Source organism: Triturus cristatus, chromosome 7 (genome assembly GCF_964204655.1).
Source record: "Triturus cristatus chromosome 7, aTriCri1.1, whole genome shotgun sequence".
Lineage (NCBI taxonomy): Eukaryota > Metazoa > Chordata > Amphibia > Caudata > Salamandridae > Triturus > Triturus cristatus.
Genome location: NC_140590.1, coordinates 819,643,567 through 819,660,364, shown reverse-complemented (window position 1 = coordinate 819,660,364; position 16,798 = coordinate 819,643,567). Strand labels below are relative to the sequence as shown.

The following is a 16,798-nucleotide window of genomic DNA, read 5'->3' as shown; positions in this document are numbered from 1 at the left end:
CCCTGAACCAGCTACCACTGTTAAGAATTGAGGGACCAGATGTATGAAGGAAAATTGCATGAGCTCATGGGTTTGCGACCCATTTGCCCATGCAAAAATCCTGTGGGCCATGTACTAACTCTATTTTGCGACTCGCAAAATAGTGTTTTGCGACTTGCTATTAGGAAGGGGCATTCCCTTCTTATAGCGACCCCATAAGCCATGTAAGAATGTTTTGCGATAGCAATTGCGGTCGCAAAACACTCGCAGTTTACCACTCCTTCATGTGGGTGGTAAAGCACCCGCAAACGGGAAGGGGTTCCCAGGGGACCCCTTCCCCTTTGGGAATGCACGTGCAAACATTTTTTTAGAGCAGGGAGTGGTCCCTGGGACCACTCCCTGCCCTTAAAAAATGATACGAAAACGTTTCATTTTTCTTTTTTTAAATGCATCCAGTTTTCCTTTAAGGAAAATGAGCTGCTTAAAAAAAACTGCTTTATTCAAAAGCAGTCCCAGACATGGAGGTCTGTTGAGCCCGGCAGGCCACCATCCCTGGCAGGGCCAGCCATTCTCAATGGGGTCGCAAATTTGCGAGTGCCTCATGAATATTCATGAGACATGCAATTTGCAACCCCATTGGGAATCACTAACAGTGTCTCTGACACTGTTGTACATGGCATTAGTGACGCACAAATTGCGACTCGCAATTGAGCGCAATTTGCGAGTTGCTAAATGCCCCGGTCGTACATCTGGCCCGAGGTGTTTGATGTGACCACAGACAGACTTTCACCACCCCGGTCTCTCAGATTCCTGCAACATGCTTCTCTTTACTCTGAGAAAAGTAATTCCTCTATTCTCTGTATCTGCCTGGAAGACCAGAGTTCAAGCACCGGTTGCTTCTCATCTTAACCGTGGTAACTCACTTTATCTAGGGTTACTTGAATACTTACTACAATGACTCTAGTTAGCCCAAAATGTAGCATCTTGTCTCATCCTGAACTTCCCCTGTTGCCAGTAAAAATCAGTCCATTCCAGTGATCTACATTGGTTTCCTAGGGGCAAATGCTCTATCTTCAAAACACTCTGCCTGGTCTATAGGGTATTTTCTAACACAGGGCCTTCTTACAGCCAGAATTTGATTCGCCAATCCTACTCAATCACTTCGATTTGCGTGTACTTACATGGTGAGCATCCCACGTTTCAAATGCAGCCAGACTAGAGGATACTCGTTCTCTTCCCAGGTCTCTAAACACTGCAACTCCAGTGGAAGTAAGGCTCACACCTTCCACATCCTTGTGTAGGAACGAATTTAAACCTTGAATCTTAAAACTGAAGTAAGAATCTCTGCCCGTAGATTTTCCTTAACTACAGGATGCTGTGTTTTGGGTAGCAGCTGCGTTTTTAAAATACTATCATATTATTCACATCATAACATAGGTGCACAGTTTTGATGTTATATGTGAACATGAGGTCTGTGCATGCATAGTTGTAATTTTAGGTAGCATCCCACTTGGCTGGAGCTAAAGGTTTGCATATTGTCGCGGAGGTCAATAACAGGTTTGTCATCAGGACTACTGACTCAGAGGTTAAACTCTTCCATAATCAGAGTTTTGTTGTCTTTCATGTGCAAGTGAAGGGGTACAGGGTTGTGTCCTGTGATGTAGAGAGATGTTAGGGTTTATTGGTGCAATGGGCAGCTATGCACTCAAAGGAGTGGAACTGTGAATGGGTAAGTAAAACAGTTCGGTTATGTAGACTAGATTTACTCATCCTCACAGCCAGTGCAAGCACTGCTCCTGGTGAGACCTGCATGGCTCTTCCACCTGCTGTCCAGCCGTGTTGGAGTGAGACCAACGACAGACCATAAACTTGTTGATGGCCCTTCCAGCTCCCTTTTGCTAACTTGGGCTGCAGCAATTACCCCATCTGGTGAAATTATCATTGGGCCTACATGCACATATCTAGGATGACACAAAGCTCTTAATACTCTAAGTAAATTGCAATTTGTGTTTCTTTCTTTTTCAGCCCTTTTGGTGCTGCCTTCACATATTAAGCACCAAACTCACAATAAAGCCCCAACCGTGCTCCTTAAGTATCATATAGGGTGGACCTGTGGTCATTTTAGTCTTGCCCCCTGTCTCTCCTTGATATACAAGAGAATGAGTGGAGAGGAAGAAGTGTCAGGGCACTTGTCCACCTTAGAGCTGGTCAGTAGGACACAGGGGAGACGGCAAACATTAAACCTTTACTGGCTCACTTCCAAACCCAAGCCCAGTGACAGAAGGAGGGAGGAGAGGCTAGGGGAACTACATTCATTATGCTAATTGCTGCCATTAGGTGGCTGAACAAATTTGCATAACGTTAAGGCTAGCCTGAGTCATGAAATGGACTCTATTCATTGATGCTCTTTCATTAAAAATAAAGGGCACAGTCTGCCACATCTTGCCAGCTGTCTCAATTGATTGAGTGAATTTGTAGTTTGTATTCTAAATACAGCTTATCTCCTATATTGAAAAGAGGCAAACTCTGTGTCTTCACAGTCAGCTGTTGCTCCTTTTATACTCTCAAAAGCAGCTTCATACCCACAAGGGTGGCATTACCTGGGCCCTCTAACCAACTAATTACATTTTAGACTCAATAATAGATACTACTATGGATCACAAAAATGTATGACTTCTAGATAACCTAAACTTCTGCTAACCAGCACTGTACATGACTTCCTGCTTCTCTCCAGCATTGAGGCACTTGGATTAAACCAGCAGGTCACTGGATCCACCCACTCAGCTAGCCACCCCCTCAATATTATATTTGCTCCAAAAAGCCTAATGCCTGTCTCTAGAACAGCCACTCAGGCACAGAACTATTGGCAAATTAGTGTCATCATTGATTGAAAGGGGCACTTGGCAGGTTAATCTCCCTAAAAACCATTCACATGGGATCAAACAAAAGGATAGCTGGTTGGTTAAACTCTGAGGTACAGTTATGAATGGAAGCTAGATTCCTCAAAATATATTGAGGGAGCACACACAATCTCAGTGAGATAAAGCAACCCCAAAAGGCAATCTACAGAACTTCCATCAAAAAGACTAAGTGGTTTTACTATGTACAACACATCTCGGATGCTGCATGCCCAACCAAAGAGTTCTTCAGAATCACCAGTTAATTCCATAACCGTAGCAACACTTAAAATACATGTAAACCAGCTCAGGAACTCAGAGGTCATCTAGTAAACCACCTCACCAACCTAATACCTTACTTTCTCTTAAAGTCAATCAACATATTCACAGAGCCTAAATCACCAAACCCATTGAAAAGGCAGACTCTGTCAGGTTTCTATATTCATTGAAGAACAGTATCTGCTTTCAGGCAGACAGAATGGTTTCAGACCAGGAATATGCAGTGAATCAGCACCAATCTCTGTCAGGTATGGTCTTAAAAAATCGGTTGACAAAAATGTTTTGCTGCCTTACTAGTTTGTCTATTATCAGCTTTTGACACAATTGACCACCAACCACTTGCACAAAGGCTGTTTGATAATTGGTTCCAGGATAAATCACTCAACTGAATAAAGTCCTATTCTCAAGGACAGGCCTCAAATTGTATTCAAATCCTCACCCTAAATCAACTCAGCAAGGTTCCCCGAGGGCTCCACTACCACACCCTGAACACAAAGATCCTCTCCCCAAACTTGTGAATTCCTTCAAACTCACCTGCTATAACTACTCATTACTCTCAAATTATTCTCAAACTCAAACAACTTTTGACTCAGAAAATCCATACTAGGGTTTGCACGCTGGATGCTAGAGAATGACATAAAACTCAACTCGTCAAAGTCTGAAATACTTACCTGTGGGCCATTACAAATTATAACCCATGTCCTCCTAGCCCCAGGAAAAAGCGAAATCACTAACCACTTCAATCAAAGTAAAAACTACAACCTCTCCCTTTAACCTCAAGACAACAAACCCACAAGACACTCCTTCTCATCAATGAGAAGCCTACAAAGAAGTTACCTCTATCAATGTCTCTCACATATGATTTAGACAACAAACAAAGTCACTAGTGATTTCAAGACTGGATAATACAGAGGGATTTTACTTCTGTCTAACTAGAAAATCAGTTGCCAAACTACAGTGACTAAAGAATGTTGCAGCGAGACAAGTCCTCAAAGCAGTACACTAGTAACCAGTAGCCAGAAGATTGTCCTACACAGCTCTTTGCATTGGACATTGGGCTATCCAGGGGCGGAGAACTAGCTTCTTGCAATTGAAACTCGGGTTATACAACCAAGGGAGAAACCTCAGGTCAAGAACGACCTTAATGCTGATAATTGCTGCTTACTATAAAATTCACATAGGAGTTTAATGCTTATTAGTGTAAACATCCAAATTATTGAAGAAACTGTAAAACAAAATCAAATCCATCAACAATAATTTGCAAATCAGAAGAGTTTTAATATTTTTCCTATAAACAAAACTTGGGCACCTCTAAGGCACAACTCTGACTGATTTGTTGAGGCTACTTGCAAACCTTTTGACCGCCACCCTGACAGTTATTTGTTACACTGTCCACGCACTGTTTTTAAAGTGGCATCAAGACAGCACCAGAATAAAATTGTTTGTGTTTTGATAGCCATTTTTAATAGCACTTTTTCCTTTTATATTCTTGGCACTGCAAACCATCACCCTACCCTTGGTCACCCACGACTGGGACTACCATATAACCACCATAATTACCTAGTGGTTGGTTGTTATGGTTCAGTTCAGGGTTCCCAGATGATGAATAGCCACCTTTGTGGGTGATGGGAACTCAACCTTTTTGGGTATACCCCAGATGGTTTCACTCTATTGAATATATCAGGTATTCACACAGAACTCTTAGACCCACAGTATTTTTTGGTATGATACTTGCAAACCTTACCTCAAACCTCTTTGCTGTTGACCACATATAAAAGAGGTCACACGTCTCTGCAACATATTCAGAGCCCTCTTTCTGGGATTCATTCATAACACCAATACCCAACATTATAGATGACGTGTCTACCAGAACCCTTCCACCATCCATACACATACGAATCAAACCCATTTTGGCCATGTCTGCAAAGTGCTTTGAGATCGCATGTAGGCTACTGCTTTAGAAATATTACCACATATTACAGTACAGTACAATAAAGCACTGTCATAAAGTGGCAGACCCTGAGATAATTGGAAGGCTGTGGGTTTTGTAGCTCTTCAACCAAGAGTAGATCCTGGTATCCCTCAATGCCTGCATGAGAACTAGAATTGTAGCCCTCAGCCAAGCTGTGGGTGTAGCTATAACTTGCACTATTCAAAGACATGTGGATCCTGTTTCCTATTTCCAATAATTTTATGAATTGGGACAGTTAGATACAGAATGTGATATGCACATCCAGACATTTAGAGCCTAATTTACATTAGGCGGTTATTGAAAATATTCAGATTACTGGAAAAAGTACTAAATACTGTCCTTATGGTGGAAGGAGTTCCCCATGTGGTTTCTAGTCCAAATATAGCATCCAGATTTGCAAAATGTAGGATGTTATTTGGCACCAGGCTCTAAATACAATATTCAGCCTCCAGCAGTTGAAAAGTGTCCCCTACGGGGAGTTTGTGTAATGAATTGGAATTCAAACTAGCAAACAGCACTACCATTTTGGAATGTTTGAGTCACACTGACTGGCTGCACAGAGGTGGCGTATACACATATGGCCTGAAAGTCAGTGTCCACAAGGCAAAGGACCATACTCCAAGATTCAACAGATCTGCGGCTTCCTCAGAGGAAAGTATTAGAGATCTGCTGCTCCAAAAGATGTAAGACTAACTAACAAAAAACTGTTGCTTAACCATGCCTTATAGCCCATCGTGTCTCGTCATAAGTGAGAATTTCTGAAAGGGATCCAGGAGAGAACGTCAGAAGTCCTAATAAAGGCATATATCAAACTTTATTAAAATCATCTGGCAGCAAAGGGGAAAAAATGGCCTGAGAATATTCTGACATACTGCAGGTATGTTTAGGCAAGGTTTGTGGTTGGAATAGCTTTTACATTATTTAGGTTTATGATGTCAAGGAGGTGGGGGAGAAGGTCGTTCCCAGATAGATCTTGTCACTTGTAGTATTAGAGCTACTGCTGAGAGCTTTGCCCGATTAACTAGTATATTTTCAGTCTTTTTAATCAATCCACCAAGTGAAGACAGAGCTCTCACCCTCTCCTCTGAGAAAGCCACAGCACCAAGGGGCATATTATCAAAAATGGCGTTAAAATTATCGCCGCTTTAGCGGCAGGAAAGTTTCATGCCGCTAAAGCGGCGATAATTTTAACGCCGGTTCTTGATAATATGCCCCCAAGAGACTTTGGAAAAGGATGAGGTGCTCATCAAAATCAACATCCGTAGTGAACCCAATTGCTTTAAAAAGAGATGCAGATTGCTCGCTTTTAAGATGTCCCATTATGGCTTCTTTTGCTACACAAGCACAGGCCTTTTTGGGAGTCATAAAAGTGTGGACTTATGTGGGCAAGACACCACTCATTCTTAGGAGCACTTTGCCTAGTGTAGCTGTCACAGTGGGAAAAGGATCAGTCAGTTTTACATATGTATCTAGAGAGAGCAGGCTTCTTTTGTCATAGTCCAGAATTTCCTAGACTGGTATTATGTCTGAAATGTACACTAGGCATGTATCTGCTGCCTTCAGGGGTAGTATGCCTGGGTTGTAGGAGAGCTACATTTAGGCCTTAATGGCATAATGGGATGGGCAATAATCAAAACAGTATCCCTACCAAGGGGCAGACTAAATAATCAAAATACAAAAACACTCACAGCAGTACACACAGTATGAAGGTGTTTCTAAAGAGTGATAGGTGATGTGTAACCGAACCCCACCTTGCATCATTCGACATTAATTTGGCCCAAGTCACGTTTCTATTGGCTAGAACCTCTTAAAATGACAGAGAAGTGAGAGACTGACTTAAAAACACAATCTGGTTGGGTGTTCAAGGTGTCCTGACAAAGAAACAACAGTTTTCAATACCTCACGCCCTTCCTTCTGTGAACTGCCAGAGCAGAGGTATAGACCATCAATCATCTCCATGGCTCCAGACTCACATCTGCCCATGGTTCTTGCTGCTGTGTATTGCAACTGAACAAGCACTGAATTCCACCACAGCCCACCACTTCATCACCTCTGGATTAAAATGCCTTCGACACTGTACATGGGTCCATTCAGTGTAGATCTCTCTAGCCTTATAATTCCACAGTGCTATGCTGCCTTCCCTGTGTTTCTTCGCTTTGCTTGCTTTTGCACATTGAAACATAACACACACCTTCCCATGTCAGCTTTGCTCTTCTGTGAATCTGCTTTTCAGTTATTCGTCTGCTATTAGCACCTTTGTGCTCTGACAAATAAGCAGTTGCTGCTGTTCACCCGTACTCTCTGCTGCCACAGGCAGGTAAAAGAATAGCACATAGCCACACAAAGGAAATACTCAAAACACAATGGTTGTGCATACACAAAACACAATAGCTGCGCCTATTACAGGCATGCAAGCATGAACATGGATACACATTGACGCTTGAATATAAAGTAAATGCGCACACATTACTGATATTACTTACAGATCGAAAATCAGGTAGTGATGACCTTCCTCGGAAATACTGTCATGGAGCCTCACTGCAATACAGGAAGAGGAAAAAAAATGGTTTGTGGTTACCCAGAGAAAATGTGCAGTCACAGAACGTTCAAGGGAGGACAAACAAGGTCTTAATACCTCTACTCCTGTAAGCAATGGGTCTACGTGATGTTGCTGAGAGTGTATGTAAACAAGGACGTCAAGTAGAGGTCACCATATGTAGCAGCTGATACCCCGTGTTGCCTGAAGAATATGTATGCCTCTGTTGAAGATGTAGAGGCATATTTACAAGCCCCTATAGCCACAGGCACGTCACTTTTAACAATGCTCCTGTACCTATAGGGGCGTCTCCTAATTTACAAGGCGGTGTTAAGCCACTTAACATGGCTTAACACTGCCTTGTAAATAAGGCACCCTTTCATGCTATACTTAGTGGGAAAGAGGTGGGCAATGGGTGTTGCAGTGGGCGTTCCACCGCAACACCCATTGATTTTGACGCTGCCCCTATTTACAAGGCTGGCGTAAATAGGAGGCAGTGCCTAAATTGAGACCAGGGAAAACCTGGTCTTAACATGGGGAAACGAGGAGAAATTCTTAATTTTTCCTTGTTTTTGCTGTTTCTAGGTGTGCTGCATTGGAAGGAACACCTTGCTGTACATAAACAATCATTCCCTCAATGCAGGCACACTTGCTCTAAGGTGCAAGGTTGCCTGCATTTGCACTTGGCAGCTTAATTCAGCACAGCGCTAGGGAAAATGCAGGGGTGTGCTGTATCTTTGTAAATACGGATCATCCCTGCGTTTTCAGAATGGCGAAGCGTGGCATTAGCATTTTGTGCATAACGCCACGCTCTACCATTCCCTTGTAAATATGTCCAAAGTTTGTGGCCCTGTCGTTTGTAGTTTTACTGCCCATTTTCTGCTACTTGAAGCAGACATGATGGCAAACAAACTTTGAGAAACAGGGTTCACACAAAAACTGTTGAAATACATCTTTCCAGGCCCCCCAAATGTCCCTAAGATGCCACTGGGATAAGCAAGTGAGTCTCAGAGATAGAGGCAGGCAGAGAGGGGAGAGGCAGAAATATGGAAATAGGTGGAGGTGAGCCAGGTGAAGAAAAAAATGTCTTTCCCAGGGGAGGCCCGTGGAAGTTGGCAGCCCTGAACAATTTCCCACTTTGCCTGTGCCTTAAAACGTCTCGGCTGCTACGCCTAGCTTGCCCTTTGGTAACTTCCCTCGTATCCCCCATCAAGCAGATGTGTTCATGCTTGTAAGCTGTGAGAAATCTAAAATGTACATAAAAAATGACAGGGGTACCCTTTTTTCTTTCTCACGTTCAAAACAAACACTGTGCAACATGCTGTACACAAATGTATTTAGTGTGTGCATACAAGAGTTAATGTGGAAAACTATTCATTATGTAACCATCGCCCACTCTGCATATCTTGGATATAAAACGTCTTTCATTTTTTCCATACGCAGTTTTGTTTTGCTAACAGTGCGGCGCTGCTTTGAATTCAAGTTGGATACATCAAAAGCTGGAAACGAGCTGCCGAGGCAGATGAAATACAGTAAAATGGAAATACCCTGTCCCCTAGAGTGAAACAAAGGCTGGCGTGACATTGAAATGGTCTGAGGCAGAAAGCGTTGCCCCCTAGGGAAGAGGCATGAGTTTTCCCATCCCAAAGGGAATTACTGGGAGAAAATGTTACTGCTACTACAGGAGGCTAGCTGAGGTGGACCCGTGACTTTTTATCTAACAAAGGTATCCTGAAACTTGGGTTGTACAAGTTGAGAAAGGGTAAAGGGCCCCACTGATAAGCCAACCAACTGATGGCGCAATGCCTGGTATTATTATGAATAAACAGCAATTGTCTATGGAATGTTTATAAATGCTGGAGAATTTCATTTTGAGCTAGCCTACCTGTGAAGATAATGTATGAGCTAATTCGCTAACATTGGTGAAAACGAGTTTCTTCTCTTTCTGAGTCATTAGATTTCTTGTTTTGTTTTTGTTGTTAAATCCACGATGTTCCCTATTTTAAATTCCAATACCGATGAGTTCATTCTGAGGGGTGATGGCTAAAATTGGCCTTCAAGTGGTAGCACCCTTGTGCTAATGTTTGCTGTATTTCAAGAACTGTGTGAGTGAGTGGTTGAGTGAGTGAGTGAATGAGTGAGCGAACGAGTGATTGACAGTGATGGTGAATACATTCCTGCCAACACTATGGACATGATCACTCCCATCTCATCTTTTTTTCTGTAAATATTTTATTACATTTTATACTTTGTTGGTACAGTCGATAAAGAGAACACATATTACGTACTGTACTCTCACACTTGTAGAGTAAGGAAGTAATAGCGCAATAACATGTGACCTCTCAGCCGCCAGATACATGCACATTGGGGCTTTCCCCCCCTTCATCAAAACCACAGGATCAGATGGGCCAACATGCTCGGTCTAGTAAGGACAAAATACTTGCTAACAGTGGCCTTGTTTCGTGTGTAATGTCTATATACAGTGCAACAGAGGCCATAAGTGCATTCACATACGAACTTGGGTTTCATCAAGCAACTATAACAATGAAACAATACCCCCCACCCCAACCTGTGTGTGTGCATGTGCAATTAGGACATCATCCAAAGATTCACCAGCTCCAGCAGATACATGTGAACTCAGTACAATGTTTCACAACAGATGTCAAAGTCTCCCCTATCATACCCTCAAAAAACATCGGGGAGGTGGGTTCAACTCCAGATCACCCAATATATCAACCGAGGTGAGGTGTCCGGCGGAGACAGCCTAGACGGGAAAATCTGCTCGCCCATTATCTCCCAGACTAAAGGGGGGAGATCATCGGTACCAGACTCACGTTTTCCAGGTAGGTATCCCAGCATTCCAATGGGTCCAATCCCTCGCCCCCTTGTGGGTAATCGCTTGTGTATCACTAGCTCAACAGGCACCCAGTGTAGCATGTCTGCCTGCCATCGTTGCAATGGGGACACTGTGGTAGACTTCCAGGCCATAGTAATATACCATTTATTTAGGATGAGCACTAATTTTTGGAATCTCAGGAGACCTCAGTTTTTCTTGGTAACACACCCCTTATCCAGCAACTACCTAAGCGGGTCTAGCTAAACAAATTATTTGTCAGCGCAGATATCACCTGTGACACCTGCTCCAAAAGAGGGATGAATTAGGGTATAGAACCACACCATGTGAAGGAAGTCAGCATGAGTGACTTTACACCTTTGACATATGTTAGAAGCACCAGGGGAACATCTTGGGAATCCTGTGTGGTGTGAGATATGTGAAACTCTGTAAGTTGAATTTAAGCATTTCATGTCTCCCGTTGACCGACTGCAAGCATTTCTCCCACTGCCTGTCTGTGATATCATTCCTGAGTGCCAATTTCCACCAATCCTGTAACCACACGTTTCGCAGTTTGCCTGCTCCGCAACATGGAGTATAGGTGCGTGACGACCCTCCTAGGTTCCCCCCGTTAAAGATGCTTTGAGTGGTGCCTTCGTGGGAGACTGCTCCTGATCAGATCTCCAGGTCTTGCGCATCACATCTCACAGAGCCGAATACAGTAAGAACTGCTCCAGACTTAGGCCATGATCCAACACAAAGACATTGAAGCCACAGAAACCCTCTTCAGCCACCACGTCCACCCAAGTCATGATTTCTGCCACTTCCCAAACCCAGACCCGATGTACAGTCATCAAGCTTGCGCATTCTGGTATGGCCCAGATCAAAAGAGTGGGTACATAGGGCATACGGCGCTGTCCATCTTCAGCGTATTGTTTCCAAAAGTAAGTACTGTATGTAGCAGCACACTATCCGTGTATTGAGAAGGTGTAATGTTAAGCAGCCTATGCAATAATGGTCTCCCTGCCAACTCATCTAAAATGGCAGCGCATTCCAGAAATGGTTCTCCTGCAATCAACTGCATCGGCCACTGCAGTAGTGTTGCAGCATAGTACGATTTGTAGTCCGAATCCCCAAGGCCACCCTCATCCGGGGGGGCAATTAGTTTATGTAGAGCAATCCGTCTCTGACGATTGCCTCAAATCAGTCAGCACTCTTCTGAGATCTAGAGGAAGAAGGCCTTGCAGCTAATCAACAGGAGGACCACAAAGAAATTGAGAAGTCAAGGCAGGACCAAAATGTTGGCAATGGCAACCCTACCCCATTGGGGATAAAGGTAGTTTGGTCCAAAAAGGCAGGGAATGGGGAATGCATTAACCGCCATCCCTAAATTCCCCTCCAGTATCTCATGCGGGTCATAATACACCTGTCCTACCAGATATTTAATGGAGTCAAATCGCCAATTAAGTTCCAAGTGTCACCCCACCATCCTCAGAGATAGGTAACAGTGGAAATAAACAGGATACATCCCAATTACCCAAGAGGCCTGATAGAGCTCCAAATGCATTCAGAAGGGCCATGACCCCTAGCAGTACAGCTGGGTCAGCTCTGAAATAAATCAATGCATCCTCCGCATAAAGGGACACTATCTGGGGGCAAGCGAGCCCCACGGGACCCCACTGAGGTGCCCGATCTCGAAGCATACATGCCAAGGGTTCCAGAGCTAAGGCAAACAGTAGCAGCAAGAGGGGGCAGCCCTGTTGTGTACTTCTAGCCATGGGAAAGAGGCTGAAATTATGTCTCCCGTGTGCACCCTGGCAGTTGGATTAATGTACAGTAACACTATTGAATGCAGGAACGAAGAGCCAAACCCCATTTGTGCCAGAACTGCCATCAGGTAAGGCAAACCCAAGGTGCCCAGCGAGGCAGCCCAACCCTGCGTCCTAGTGCACCGTGCCCGTGCCCATTCCATAACATGGAATAACTGCCACAAATGAATGAAGGTATTGCAACAGGGTAAAAGCCGTTTTGGTCAGAATGCACTAAAGAGGGGACTATGGTAGTGAGATGGTTAGCCAAGACCTCCCCAAGAACCTTGTAGCCCAGATTCAGGTGAGAAAGAGGTCGAAAAGATGTTACCTGCAGGGGCTCTCGTCCCGTTTTGGGACAGACTGTGATTACTGCTTTTCTCATAGAAGTCGGCAAGGTCTCATTAGCCATCGTGCATTCATACATCTGAAGGAGGCGCAGGCCAATCAAGAACTGTATTGGACATAAAATTCGATCAGGAAGCCATCAGTACCTGGAACTTTACCTCTGGCAATCTGGGCTATCGGTTCCTGTACCTCTTCCAATGTGATAGGACAATCTAATTCCTGACGTTGGAGTAGATTAACTGAAGAAGTACGGACACGAGTCAAATACGCAGTAAGCGTATCTTGATGTATCTCAGAGGGCTCTCTATACAGACCCCGATAATAATGTTCAAGTCCCTATTGATAGCCCCATGCGTATTTCATAACTGCCCTGACTGCGACTGCATCACGGTGATCGGATGTCTGGGGAAATTCCATATGTAGGAGCCACACCAGAAACTAGGCACGATCTGTCAAACACGTAAGCTCCAAAACACCCAAACGACACTCCTTCGCAGTCTCTTCTGCATTCAGCACCCTTCACACCCCATATGCTGTTTTCATACATAAGCCACGCAATACAACTTGGAAAATATCCCATTCAACCAAGGCATTCAATGCCGTCCCTTTGTTGTCCTGGAAGTAAGCATCAATTGCCTCACTAATCTGCGAGCAGAACCCTATGTCGGTCAAGGCATCAGGATGTAAGCCCCAAATGGGAATTGTTGGTCGGGATGTCCCCCAATTCAGTGAAACCAACAAGGGATTGTGGACCTACTGGGTCTTGCCCAAATCCTCCGCTCATGTGCACAATGGGATCATCACTAAAGGAGCAAAGATCATATCTAGTCTGGAATGTATCTTGTGTACCATAGTGTAGTGGGAGTATTCACTTTCGGTATTGTGCAATGAGCGCCAAATGTTCCCTACTTGTAAATCATGCACCCGCATAGTCAGAGCTGTGATATGGAGCACAGGTGTGGACCTGTTCATCCCCAGGCTGCACCAAAGGATATGTGTTGCTGGATCTAGAAGCAGGATTGGTGTTAAGGTGGGATGAAATGCAGATTCCCTCGCGTAAGCTGCCACCAGTGTTAACAGCATTCCATCAAGCATAACTCCCAACACGACATAGCGACCCTCAGAATTGACCTTAGTGCTTGAGGCTGTAACGGGTACACATGGGGCCACCCACACCAGTACACTCCTTGCATAACTAGAATATGTGAGTTCATAGACCCCACCCTGCCACCGTCTACCCAGTCTAGCGAGTTCCAGAGATGTAAGGTGTGTCTCCTGGAGACTAGCAAAGTGGACCAACATCTCTTACACTCTTCAGGTAACCCTATATCCTGTGGCGCTTAGCATTAGAACTCATACCTCTCACACTCCACATGAGGAACCTATACTTTGGTAATGGTATGACAAAGTACAAGTATAAGTGTGCACATACCCCAAAACAGAAGCCAGTCAGTTGATTCTAGCACACAGCACCACACACATGCGTTCCCGAGCCCTACGGTATTCCACACTCCCTTACCCAGGCCACTGTGCAACAGTGCAGCAATAGGCCAGAAACCCCACAACCTGTGTGAATCAAATCTTGATAAAGTCCAGTGGATCGTAGAAGAAATACAAGGCCACCATAGATTGTTACTGTCAATATATCACGCAACATGCCCTGCAGCGCCAACACAAAGATGAGCCGTTTAGCCCCTCCCCACCTTCCCCCAAGTAAGCTCCCCCATCTTAAAATAGAACAACCAGTCCAGTGAACTCCCACAGAAAGAGGAAAAAAGCCATGTACACAAGTTATTCAGCCGATGTAGTCTGCAGTCATCAATGTAACCACAGGATCAGTTTTATGTATCTGGTAGGTCATCCAGTAGAGACCCATTCATGGAAAAAGAGTCCACAGTGTCTATGGCTCCAGCGTTGATCCCTGAGTCGGGAGAACCCGCCCAGACCAATGTGGCTATCACCCGCACCCTCTCCTGTGCGGTCTCGATTCAGAGCCAGATGCCAGCCCCCCTCTGCATCCTGTCAGTCTGAGGAGGGATGCTCCTTGAGGGATGCCCTCTTTTGGACTGCAGCCACTCCCATGCCTCATGTGCATATTGGAAAAGGAGCCCCTGGCCATCATCCACAACGCGCAGCTTGGCTGGGAAGATTAACAAATATTTGCTCCCCAGTTGTAGGAGTTTGAGTTTCACCATGACGTAGGAGGCCCTATGTTTCTGGACAATAGCTATATCATTTGGGAAGATCTTTGTAACTTCTTGTTCCACCCTTCTCCAAGAAGAGATTTTGCATAATTTCCCACCTAGGTGGTACTCTCTAAAAAGTGCAGGAGTAATCCCCTGATGATCTTAATCTTGCAAGGAAGGAACTATGTACAGAAAATTGTTTCTCTTATTAGGCTCAGCCAGCAGCTGAAATACATAACAGCTCCCAGTCCACGCCTTTTTTCATGCTTCATCTTGGATCTGTACATCACTTCTCCCCCCCCCCCCCCCATAGGCTGTCATCTAAGTTCTTACTGAAGAGTAATTCCTGATTAGCTGCACTGAAAATTAGAATGTACGGGCCCTTTGAAGACAATATTGAAGACCTTAATTGACATAAACTGTGTTGATCTGTGGTGCTTCCTAAACACTGAACCACATGATAACTATCACGTAAAGGGTAGTCCAAAGCTTGCAGTGGAAATGCCCTTATCTCTCTACTGCCTGCCGGTAGGATAAGCTGCTGTTAGTCGCCGTCCAGGGTAAAGCAAATTCAAGAAAGCCAAATAATTATGCCTGCATCTCTGCAGTGACCAACGCACCTGAAATGAGGAGTAATTGCACAGTGATGGTGATGAGAGATGAAGGAGAGCAGATCTTAGGAGAGGTGGGTCAGCCAGTTGTACACACCCCCATTCAGGGCCAACAAGGGTCACCCTCCTGTCTCTCCAAAGGGTGACATTGAAAATGGCCCAAACCACTGTCCTTATGGTCAGGTGTTTGGTCTCCCTGGCCCAGTCATGCAGTGCAGGGATCTAGCATGTGCTGGAAGCCTGTGTCCCTTCTTAACTTGCAGATGGGCCCACAATGTCTATTTTAAACTATCTGTTCCACAAATAGGCTCCCTTTTAGCACACCATCATTGCAATTTTTCACCTACGCCCAGTGACTCAAAGACATAGGGCCTGGCGTACTAAGAGACAGGTTGCCAAAAGTGGTCGTAAAGTGCTCTCTGACATTTTGCTACCTGTCCCAAATTTTGCAATGCAATCTATGTACTAATAGGTAACGTTTCAAACCGTCCAGTCGCCGAAAAACATGTCCAAATCATGCCCAATGAATATGAATTAAGCAGGATGAGGTTTGCGACCCTGGGTGATTGGCTACAGACACAAGGATGACAACCTGCAAGTAACAGCAGACAAACATCCATTTGTATGCATTACCAAATGAGAAATATTTTTTAAAGCAGACTGTGTTCCTTAAAAGAAACCGGTTCTCCTTTAAAGCAAAAATATTTCCCATTTGGGAATACTTTGGGAGGAGAAAGCTCTCCTCAACACCAGGCACCATTCCCATAGTGAAAGTTGTCCAAGACGAACAGCTTTCCCTTTGTGAATAGGTTACCACCCGCTTGGAAGAGTTTGTATCAAACCAATGTGGCAAACCATTGGTACATACCATTCGTAATCGAAATTGGGAGAGAACTCCCATTTCATGCCTCTCCCTTGGAATTCGAATTTGGAATCTGTAGCAAAGCCTTTTTTGTGAGTGGGACATGCTTTTTATCAACTCACAATATGGGTTAAATACATATTTTAAAAAAAGACTTTTGGTCGCAAACCCTATGATTTTTTTTTTTTATTGAGAGTTCAGATCATGATATAGTATAGACACTTATGCAGAAAAACAAAATAAAGTGCAGTGTGCATGCGTGCTCGATATAAATTACATTTAGCAACCCAACGAGAATACCTAGATACAACCTTCTATAAACAATAGACTTAATATACTTAAAAAGCACAGATTCTATTATATAGTCAGATAGTGCACAATTCCTATTCCACAGTATACAAGTATAAAGTGGCTTGTGTGTATATTCAATATGAGATAGAGTTAAACAACTAAACACAAATACATATATCAATCAACTTTTTCAAAA

At 44.1% G+C, this 16,798-nt stretch overlaps 1 protein-coding gene across 5 annotated transcripts in view; it reads right to left on the bottom strand.

The window, feature by feature from the left end:
- Positions 1-16,798, bottom strand: part of CAMK2A (calcium/calmodulin dependent protein kinase II alpha) — a 614,478-nt gene that overhangs the window by 306,886 nt on the left and 290,794 nt on the right. For all 5 annotated transcript variants that reach the window (XM_085617723.1, XM_085617725.1, XM_085617726.1 and 2 more), the window contains exon 4: positions 7,611-7,665. In XM_085617723.1, coding sequence (XP_085473849.1) covers positions 7,611-7,665 — 55 coding nt within the window. The remainder of the gene's footprint in view (positions 1-7,610; positions 7,666-16,798) is intronic.